The sequence below is a fragment of the Limulus polyphemus genome, unplaced genomic scaffold (assembly GCF_000517525.1).
Source record: "Limulus polyphemus unplaced genomic scaffold, Limulus_polyphemus-2.1.2 Scaffold660, whole genome shotgun sequence".
NCBI lineage: Eukaryota > Metazoa > Arthropoda > Merostomata > Xiphosura > Limulidae > Limulus > Limulus polyphemus.
In genome coordinates this window covers 356,088-367,607 of record NW_013666270.1, presented here as the reverse complement: position 1 = coordinate 367,607, position 11,520 = coordinate 356,088, and the positions used below count along the sequence as shown (strand labels likewise).

Sequence of the window (11,520 nt, the reverse complement as noted above, 5' to 3'; positions counted from 1 at the left end):
ATTCACTCTACAGGTTATAAACAAACTAAAATTCTATAACGTTTAATTAAAATAAATGATATTCTATAAGCAATGAAGGTGTGTAAATTTCGTGTGAAATGTTCTTTACTTTAACCTTAAAACGCGTATCATACTCTCAATTTGCTAACGTCGTACGAATAGTTTAATACGTATTCTTGTATCCTTACGTAAAGCAGTAAAAGTCATCGAGCGTTTGTGGGCAACACTAACGCATGCCGAGCTAGCATCTCGGATAGCAAGTGGCACGGATTTGAAACGAAAACAAGACTTTAACGGCAACACGAATTAATCTATGTTAAAAGAAAACACTTACTTGTTGCGTTCGTAGCCATATTATATCCACAGCTGTAGAGGAAAGTTAAAATCGGGTCACCGTATATGGTTTACGTATTCTCATAATATTAAACCATTTCACATTGGGCATCCATCAACTCTTCTGCTCTCTCATCCGGGTCACTGAACGCTCTGAAATCCGAGTACTCCTTTTGTACACGTGATGGCGCTAGTATGGTTGCTAAGATAAACAAGTGCACGCCAACATTTCAAACAAGGGTCTAAAAGTAATATTATAATAGATTTTAACCAATCGACAAATAGGAGGCTAATATGTATTTGTACACGCAGGGGCGCTAATGCGGCCTGTTAAGATAATTAAGTTCGGCAGACATTTTTAACAGGGCTTTAAACAATACGAACAATTCAAAATTGTTTTCATAATAGCCAATAAGCGGTTATTTAACTGTTTATCTTCACTTAAAAGATATATGATTTTGGCTAAAACTTGATTAGTAAAAATTGAAAAGGAAATTTGTTTGTAGTATTAACGAAGTTATTTAGAAGATGGCTTACATTATTTAGTGTTTGATGGGCTTCTGAATTCAAAGGTTTCCCACAAATATTTTATTCATGTTAAAACAGTCAGAGCAAAGAACATTCCAGTTTTAAATAAAAATGAGAACGAACTTTCGTGTGCAAAGCTTAGGTTTTTCCAGTAACGTGTTGGAGGCTTAACTATTTTTACATTCGAAATAGTCTGGTGATTAGGACGCTCTACTCGCAATCTGCGAGTCGAAGGTTCGAACCCCCGTTACTGAGCATGCTCGCCTTTCAGCCTTAGGGCGTTATAATGTGACGGTAAATCCCACTATTTGTTGGTAAATAAGTAGCTCAAGAGTTGGGGGTTGGTAGTGTTGACTAGCTGCCTTTCCTCTGGTCAAAACAACAGGACAAAAACTCTCGAAATAATATAACTACATACAGTCAGTAAAACATCTGAACTTATGTGCTTTAAATATAAATGTAAAGCAGTCGTTTAATTTATAGCCAGATAAATCTGTGTAACCATGCATAAATAAGGAAAGCAATTCTAATTTTATTAATTTAAAATTATGAAAATAATGCGTATAAACAATTTATTGAGGTAAATATCAGGCAGACGGCAGCACTGTCTATGTAGGGATGACTCGGATTGTTCATCGAAATTGTATTTTAAGTATCTCCTCAATAGATCATCAGAACTTTACAATACTATACAGTGTTTCGTTTTATAGCAATATCTATGTAATGATTGAGTTACAAGTTCTGTGAATGTCTGTAAATATCATAACAACAAGTTTGAATTTCTTGTTCTTCTTTCTTCAGCTTCTTTTTTATTACATGATAAATCCGAAACAAAAACAATGGTGTCAACCAATTTCAGAGTTTCAAAAGGAGTATCCGCTTTTATAAGTATTATTAATAACTAGTAGTAATTATAAAAAAATTCGTAATTCTAGCGTAAACGATGTTATCATCACCCCTTGAAGCTAGCTTTCTTACAGAAATTTGGTGTTCCTTTAAATAGCTTAAATACATGGTGAAACGGGAATTACCAGACAATAATATATAAACAATAAATATTACAGTTGAAACCTCATTATATTTAAAACGTGCCTATAAATACAACCATCCTATGTCTATTGAAACACTGCATAAAATAAAACAAGCAAACAATTAAAGAAAAAAAAACTTTCCAAAAATGGATGTAAATGTAGGGATGGCTAATATCAATCCTTCAAAAACAATGCAAACAAGATTTATCCTATTTTTGTCTGTTAACATTCTACTGTACTGTGTGCCTGTGCTATTATGTAGGGATGATGCAAATGCCATCCCTACTATCTTGTTTGCATTTTTTTTTAAGTTTTTTCTTTACTTGTATATATAGTAGAGACGACTGATATGGGTATTAAAAACTTTTATTTCAAACACTTAGTTTGTTTTTTAAGTAAAAGTTTTAATACCCATATCAGCCGTCTCTACTATATATTTATATATTTCAAGTGGGTTCCGCATCATCATCGTCATGAATTTCTTATGGCAAACTGACAGACATACCGAAAGAACCGTTTTGTTTTTCTATTACTTCAGTTCAAATATCACAAATAATGTACTGAAATAAATAAGTGAAGATTGTTAGCTTCCTTCAATTAATGTCGAATATTGAGTTTAATATTAAAACTAGAAAAAACAAAACATGTGATTCAAAGATAGACTTGACATTGTGAACAAATTCAGAATAGTTTTACACATGGGCCCGGCATGGCCAGGTGGTTAGGGCACTCGACTCGCAATCTGAGGGTTCGAATCCCTGTCACACCAAACATGCTCGCCCTTTCAGCCGTGGGGCGTTATAATGTGACGGTCAATCCCACTATTCGTTGGTAAAAGAGTAGCCCAAGAGTTGGCGGTGGGTGGTGATGACTAGCTGCCTTCCCTCTAGTCTTACACTGCAAAATTAGGGACGGCTAGCGCAGATAGCCGGTCGTGTAGCTTTGCGCGAAATTCAAAAACAAACAAACAATAGTATCGTTGAATTTTGAAATATGCCCACGGTCATGCTCAGTCCAGTTCAGTATATAGATCAGTGGTGGGTGTACAGGAACAGCCTTGAAGAACCAAATAGTCTCATATTGTCCGTATATTATATTACCTTAAAGGGTGTAACACATGAAAGTGGTGTGTTGGTATCGTAATTCTGCAACATTGTTTTATTTGACATTTTGATTCAAGCTTGTTCAAGTTTTCACTACGTTGGTGATCACTGAAATATGTTCGGACTGTCGGACTGGTGAAAAATTCTACTTCTAGATGCGTAATATTTCATGTTGTACGAGTAACGCTACTTAAAATAAATTTTTAATATATTCCTTGTTGAAGCAAATGAGTCGACTGTGATTATAAAACAATCCTTATCTGTTTCTATATGCATTTTTTTTTCAACTGACTTGTGAAATTGTTACAGCATTATATGTCTTACGTTAACTTTTTCAATTATTTAAATAAGAATCTACTCATTTATTTTTAGTTTCTGCAGATTCATTTAATGAAGTATTGTTTTCAGATTCTATTTTGCAATTTTGTTAATACGTTGTATCTCCATTACATAAATTGAGCTGTTTAAAACATACCACGATCCTAAACTATCAGTTGTGTATAATATTTTTATTGGGCAAGTTTGATTTATTGTTTATGCATATTAATATCACGTGATTACCACCTGGAATGTTTCTGCCCTATCTATTAAAGTTTGACATTCAAAAAGTTATTAATGTTTAAAATTAATAAAATAAGTAGAACTACAATTATACTGATCCATATATTTACATATATAATTTTTCTCTGACGAAATTTTAAATAATTGCATCATATAAAATTTTTAGCAATGATTTTAAGCGTCACGTGGTGCTGCTGCTGTCAAAGAAGAAAGACTTGTGATTGGCTGATTCATAGATCCGCGGGGCTTTTAACGTTTACCCAGTAGAATCGAGCAGTTATTATGTTTGTAGCTTAGGCCTTGTTTTAAACGTTGTAAAGATTTCGGTTGGTTTTTCTTATCTGCATTTAACAAATGATTTTTAATTCATTGTTTGAAGAGTTATTAACATTCGAATATCGAAAATCTGCCATAGTATTTTTTTCAATTTTTCAGGATCAAAGAAAGGAGCATTTACAAGATTTGAAGATATTCAGACTTGCAGTTGCACTTACTAGTACTAGCTGAACAATAGCTACCCACCGAGTGAGATTCATGGACTTTGTAACGATTATGGTTATGCATAATCGTTACTGAACTTACTGTTTTATTTTTAGTGTTTCATAGTTAGGTGTTACTGCAAAACGTAAAGTTAATTTCCTCAATTCCCATTATGTTACTGTTAGGCCTCTTTAACGAAGAAATTTGATTAAACTAAGTGCTATTATTAATGTAGCCTGCTACTACTATAACCTATTATATCGTGTATTTATACAATAACAGTGTTGAACATTATATGCCATTAATTTAATCATTAATGAGAATTCTTATCACTGTCCAAGCAAGTTAATACTAAATAATAATAGTCTTATCATTGGGAAAAGTTCGCTTGTTAAACAATAACTTGCTAGGTTAAATTTATGAAATTAAGACTAAGAAAGAGATCAACTTAAAAGTAAAACGTTGAGGCTCACGATTTGTTTAACTTTTAAACTTAATTAAGACTTGGAGACTAGCACTATCAGCAGCTCAAACTTCAAACAAGTTCATAGTTGACTGACCGAATTTGATAGGCTACCATAGTATTGAAAGAAAAATAGGGCTTAAAATATAAAATACAAATTAACAATGACAAGTAAATACGATGTAAGGGCTGGAGTCTCACTCAAGGTAAAGCACAATAAAAATGCTTTCCCTGCTGAAATTGATGAAGAAAATAAACCGCCTAGTAAGAGTAACCAACTAGCCATGAAAGGTCTTCAAGCCAAATGGCCATCGACACAAGCAACAAGAATTGGCATTAGACCAGCTTTATCAACTGTAGTGTGCAGTGTTGAAAATATTCCTAAAATGAAACAAGAAGTGAGTAATGTTTTTTTTTTTTTTTTTGAACAAATTGTGTAGTATTTAGGTGATTTCTAACTTTTTAAAAAAAGATTTTAGAAATTTTCTATTAACTAACTTCTTCACAGTATGGGTTTACAAATTATGTTGTACTTGGCAAAATAAAATTATACTGAAACAGATTTGTTGAGGTAAGTGGAAAACAATTTTATGATTAAAAATACTTTTATGCATCAGATCATTTTCAAATTTCACATGCGAAATCTTTATAATGTCCAGATAGTTATCGAACATTTCTAAGGAATAAACTATCTGTTGTTTTCCAGGCTAGCAATACAGAAGTTACACTGACACAGCAAATGTGCACAGATATTACCGTATCCAATAATATAAAACTGACCTTTTATTTTTACAAAGTGACCTGTCTTGGCTGTGTTTTAATAAACTAGTATTTTGCAAAATACAGTCACATTTCCATTAGTATACATTATATATGTATATAGATTATTGCTATTTAGAAATAAGTCCTTAAACTTGTTTTTCTTAGAACATATAACAGTAAATAAAGTAGAGCAAACAAATTTTTCTTTTAGTTATGACCTTTGTACTTGGTTACTGCTTGATGGAGGTTGCTAAGCCCTTTTAAAATTTTGCACATGGAAGGGTTCTTATTTTATATCCTAAATTGATGTTTATCTATGTTTTTTGATATTTAGTTTTAAACTGAGTAATGTGTAATACTAAAATTTGAATTATTTACAGTTTAATATCAAACATATTGACATAAATTCATGAAATAATTGTTCAATAAAATTTTGAATGCAAGTCAGCAAATGCGATGACATGGTCTTTCACCTGTGACCCATCTGGAAAGGGTTAAAGCTACTTTAACTTTTTAAATTTGTAATTATAGCTAAATCAGCATTCAATAGATTAAAAAGAATGGTCAATGGAGGACTGTTAGAAAACCAATTCTTTCCAGTTTTTACTTCAATTTATATAATGTGTTTTGTGTATGTGACAATTTTTATTTTCAGTCCCATACATAACTTGTGCTAAGCCCTGGATAGAACTAAGATTAATGGTATTTACTAATTGATTAATCAGTGGGCCCCATTAATCAACTTATCTTAGATTAAACAATTACTAAAGTGTACTTGAAATCATGGTACAAACATGAAATGGGAAAGTAAGTTGGAGGTGGGAGATGCCAGTCAGTTGCCTTCCCTGTAGTCCAGAATTAGTGATGGTGATAGATAGCCTTAGTAGCTTTGCCATAACAAAGATGGGATGAGCAAGTCTAGTGGCAATTGCAATTGAACCTGGAATCATTATGAAAGTTAAAACACTAAATCTGAACAAACATGAAGTTGAAAAAAAATTCTAAAATTTGGCAAAGTGCAGATAGCCCATTATGTATGTTTGTTATTACAACAAAGATAATAGCAATATTTCATTTCATTAAATATCTGGAATGATCAGAAACCCTAATTTTGATTAGTTGATTATTTTTGTGGCAGTCGTCAATTCAGCCATAATTTGATGTTCATTTTGGAAACAACTTTGTTTAATTCATTTAGCTTACATGACACTATTTGATATAATTGCTGCTCGTAGGTTATCAATTAAATTGCCCAGATCTAGCCATGGCTATTTCTACCTGACCAGTAACATCTAAAGATATACATAATATAAGTTTAACAAAAAATTAAAATGTTTACCTAAGGGGTAAATATAAATGTTTCAGGTGCCTTAGCTTTTTTTTAACTTGGTAAAATGTATTTTTACATTCAGCAAACATGATATATTTGAAAGTCTTTACAGTAGCATCAAGAATGGTGGTAGCATTGTACTTCTTGCTGCAGAATTAGCATTATACTTACAGGAAAATACTGTTGTGATAACTTGTGAATTATTTCACTATGTGTGCGTGCGTGTACACACACACACACACACACACTCTCTCTCTCTCTCTCTCTCTCTCTCTCTAATTATGGGTTCTAATATTGCCAATATTAAATTTGACCATTTTTGTGAGTGTTTTGATTTATATGTCAAAGACAGCATCGTGTATACACATTTTTTGTAATGTTCTCAATGACTTGTCATTGTTGAAAAATAATTAAAACATGATCTGTTACTTCACAAAACATACCTGTTTTTACTTAAGCCAATGTTTTGCTATTACGGATTCTTCAGGGCAACAAGGCACTTGCTAACTAATTTGAGACTTATACAAAAAGTTCCAAATAACCTGTCTGCCTAATAAGATGAACTTTGAGTATATAAAATATTGTTGTGAAATTAAGTAAATGCAAACAGACAATATTATGCTATCTAAAGTACATAAAATGTACTAATTAAGTATGAACAGTGATAATTAAGAACTCAATGATGTTTTGGATTTTTTTAAACCATATGATCCTGCTTTGTTCAATTTTATTCAACTTAATGAATTGAAGTACTTTCAGAATGGCAAGTAAAGTTTTTATATATATAGGCTGCATTAAGTCTATTAAGCACTCTGTCTACATAACCCCACCTTTTGAAAGGAACTTAAGTTTGTTTTTTTTTACTTACTGGGCATAATTATTATTTTTTGTTCTTTAAGTCTACACATTAGTATATTGTATGAAGCTTATGATTTATTGAAAGCACATTCTCAACAGAATTTCAGAGATTTATATTTGGAGTTTAATGTAAGAACAGTATTTGCTCTGCATTTTGTAAAAGCAGATAATATCTGAGTGTCACAAATGTTTGACTTCTACAAGAACAAGATAAACTTGCTATACCCACTGCTGGTTGGGGCTGATCAATAGTATTGGAAATGTTTTTATTTACATTTTACCACAATAATGGGTTGTTGCTTTTAAAAGGTGAGTTTGACAAATTTACCTTAGCAAATGAAGGTAGAAGATTAAAATCATAATTACTTTTAATTACAAATCTAAACTCGTACATGTCGTGACAGAAAAGTGGAGGTTGCAATTTTATTTTAAATTAAGATAAAACTTGGAGGATATAATAATTTAAATTATAAACTACACTTTCCTGAGAAGTTTATTGACATATATTGATAAAAAGAAGAAAAAATAAAGTTTGAATGTAACCATAGAAAAGGTCATGAAATGTGCATTTCAATCTGATTGTACAGAATGAGTTAAGACAATTATTTGTTTTTAGTTATATTTAGCATCTAAGGTGTATTAATAGTAATTGTTTAATTTTTAGTAATATTGCAACCTGATTTTTATTATTATTATTCATTACAACCAGTTGTAGTTGAACTTTGTACTCAACAGAATTTATCTACGAACTTCAAAATCTGAACTCTTGCAGTTTCTAAAAATACTTTATTTGTTAATAAAGACCTAGTCAGTAAACTTTATCAGATATGATGGTGCAAGAAATACATTTGTTTGTGAACAATTAATTTTGGTTTGTATATAATATGAAAATTTGTGTAAACATTTGTATCTATCAGAATCTTAAAGAACTAGAACACTGGCCAGAAACTGCAACCTGTGATGTTTTTACAACCAAACCATCTTTTTCATCCATTAATACATCAAAGTATGAAGTTTCAAAGAACAGGATATGTATGCCAAAAAAGGCTCAAGATTTCAAAATTTATTATGATGAACCAGAAGAAGACCAAGAAGTAGCTGAGAATGTGGACTTGCCTGGTGAAGTTGTCAGTCTCCACAGAGCTCCACTTGCAACTATAGAGACTTGTTCTCCTTACCACATGGATGAAAGTCCCATAGGTAATCTACATTGAGGTGCTTTTGCTTTATAATGATTAGTGATATTGAATTTTGTATATGATAAAATGACATTTGATGTGATGAACGTTTATTTATCCCTGTGGAAACCAGGATAACCAGAACTTTTTTAACACACCATATTATACATTAGCTTTATTTTAAAGGCTATTCTAACATGTGTCTCAAACTTGCAATGAGTTGTTTTAAAGTTAATTTGTAAAATACATTTTCACTCCATATAATACTGTAATATTTCATCAGAAATTTGTATGACCAAAGGATTTTTTGAAAGATTCGTGATGAGTCATGATAGTTAAGTCTTGTAATGTTCTTTAAACTAATATAATTTTTTTTGTGTAATATGTAATTATTTAAGAATGTTCTTTTGTTAGATTCACCTATGGTTTTGGACACAACCTGTATGAGTGAAGATGTGCATGATACTGAAAAATTGATGGCTAGGAATATCCTATTTGTACCTGAATATGCCCACGATATCTATCACCATCTGTTAGATTTTGAGGTAGGTAAATGTAGTTTTATGAGAGTTGCATGGTTTTATTTCCTAGTAGTTATTGGGCAGGGATCTTCTGAATGTATATTTTAATTTTAAAGAGAATTTGTGATGGTCTTGCATATAATACCTGGTGGGGAAACCATAAATATCAACCTACAAAAAAAAAAAATGGCTTTCATATTTTGACTAATAAACAAACATTGGTAGTATTGTTTTAATTTTCTAGTTTATGTAGAAAAATAGATTATTCTTACTGATGAGAACATAATTCTTTGAGTAGCACCATGGGATCGTGATGTACCCACAGTTTTTATATTAGGTCTTTTTTATATATTACTTGATTTAGCACTTAATAAATTTTCTTCACATACCATGTTATTTAAAGTAATCAAGAGAAGCATTCATAAATCACTTTATTCATGTCAGTTTTGTATCATGGTAATAAGAAAATGTTAATTTGGAAACTTGATCACTATGTATTTCAGAAAAAGTTTTGTCCTAAGCCTAACTACATGCGAAAACAACCAGATATTACCCATGGGATGAGGAGTATTTTGGTGGATTGGTTGGTAGAAGTGGCAGAGGAGTATAAGTTGCACACAGAAACTTTGTACCTAGCTGTATCCTATATTGACAGATTCCTTTCCTGTATGTCAGTATTACGGAGCAAGTTGCAACTGGTTGGAACAGCGAGCATGTTTATAGCATCGTAAGTTTAATATGTAAATTATTTTATTACAGAATTTAACTTCCTTGGGTCTTAAAATTAAGAACCTTCCACTTTTTCAAAGTTTGTATAAGTGAATTATACAAACATTCATATGTAAAAAAAAAAAAAAAAAAACCGATTCGGAAATATTTGAAATTGGGTATTTGGACTTTCTAGTTAACTTTCTTGCTATGGGCTTGATACCAGAAACTAACTTCCTAACCACTTTGTGCTTGTATAGTTTTCAAACTAACTTTTAATACAGGAAGCTTATCATCATGAAATCTTGCAGATTATTGGTAAACATTAAGATGAAAGTCCCGTAGGTAATTTACAGTGAGGTGCCTTTGCTTTATAATAAATAACGATTTGCTCTTGCATTTTTTCTTTTTGAATGTTGACTATCCAACATATAAAGTAATTTTGATTTTATGATTAAAAATACTTTCATGTATCAGAAAATTGTCAAATTTCACATACAAAATCTTTATAATCTCAAGATAATTATGTAATTTTTTTTTTTTGAAAAAAATTTTATCTGTTGTCTTCAATGTTTTATCTCTGTATGGTTTTGGTAGACTTCACCAACCTGAAATTAGAAAATTGGTATAAGTTACTTTTTTTCTTCATTCTAGAATGACTACCAATTATAACAAACCACAAATGTTTAGTCTAAATGGCCTAAATTTTCTAACATTTATACATCTATATTTTTTCTATTTCATTGATCTTTCAGCCAGGTGTAACTAATGTTACAAAAGTTGCAATTGTGCACTTAGTCATGTTACCATATTCAATAGTATATTTGAACACATAACAGTAAATATAGAAAACAGATTTTTTTTTTTTTTTTTCTGGTTACAAACATTGTACTTGTTTGTCCGCTTGCCCTTATGTAGTAAGCTTTGTCAAATTTTGCATTTGGAGGACGTGAAACTTTTTTTCCAGGTTTTATCTATGCATTTTGAAATAACCAAATATTACTCTATCAGTATTGCAAAATTTATCAGGCTTACTAACTAAACTGTATTTTAGTAAAAAATTGAATTTAGGACAACTTTCACTTACATTTTCTTTGGGAATTCAAGACAGAAATAATCTTGGGAACTTCCTACCTTCTAAAGACTGAGAAAATCACCAGTGAGACATTCTGAGCTTTTGATTGGTTATTCACACATCATAAACAGAAGCAGGTGTTCATAAGCAAGTATTTCCAAAAATGGAAAAAAATGGGTGGGGACACTGTTTCACTAAATGTAGCAATATCTTGGCACATAGAAAAGATTGGTTATTTTATATTCTAGGTTGTTAATATCAGTAATTTGAGTTTCTAAATCATAAGAAACTATAGACTTTGTATTTGGACATTGCAAATATACTTTGAACCAAAGCTGTATTCAACATACCATGTGATATACAAAAAATATTTAGGAATTTTGTTTTAATATTTATTTTTTAATTAATAAATTAACTAATGTATAATGCTGAAATTTGAATTATAATCTACAATTTGATATCAAATTTATTGTACATTCATAGAGTAGTAGATGAATACACTTACAAATGCAAGTCAACAAACATGATGACATGCCCTTCGACCCTCTGACTATAGAAAGAGGATTAAATAACATCATAAAGATATTGT

At 31.0% G+C, this 11,520-nt stretch overlaps 1 protein-coding gene across 2 annotated transcripts in view; it reads left to right on the top strand.

Moving 5' to 3' along the window:
* Nucleotides 1-3,822: 3,822 nt before the first annotated feature.
* The window catches only part of LOC106459778 (G2/mitotic-specific cyclin-A-like), a 12,061-nt gene continuing 4,363 nt past the window's right edge, over nt 3,823-11,520 (top strand). The window contains exons 1-5 of one of the 2 annotated variants that reach the window (XM_022386327.1): nt 3,823-3,882; nt 3,992-4,897; nt 8,367-8,649; nt 9,042-9,172; nt 9,652-9,875. In XM_022386327.1, coding sequence (XP_022242035.1) covers nt 4,664-4,897; nt 8,367-8,649; nt 9,042-9,172; nt 9,652-9,875 — 872 coding nt within the window. In that variant the 5' untranslated portion in view covers nt 3,823-3,882; nt 3,992-4,663. Of the gene's footprint in view, nt 4,898-8,366; nt 8,650-9,041; nt 9,173-9,651; nt 9,876-11,520 lie in introns of both variants that reach the window. The other variant, XM_013919436.2, reaches the window with a different exon arrangement.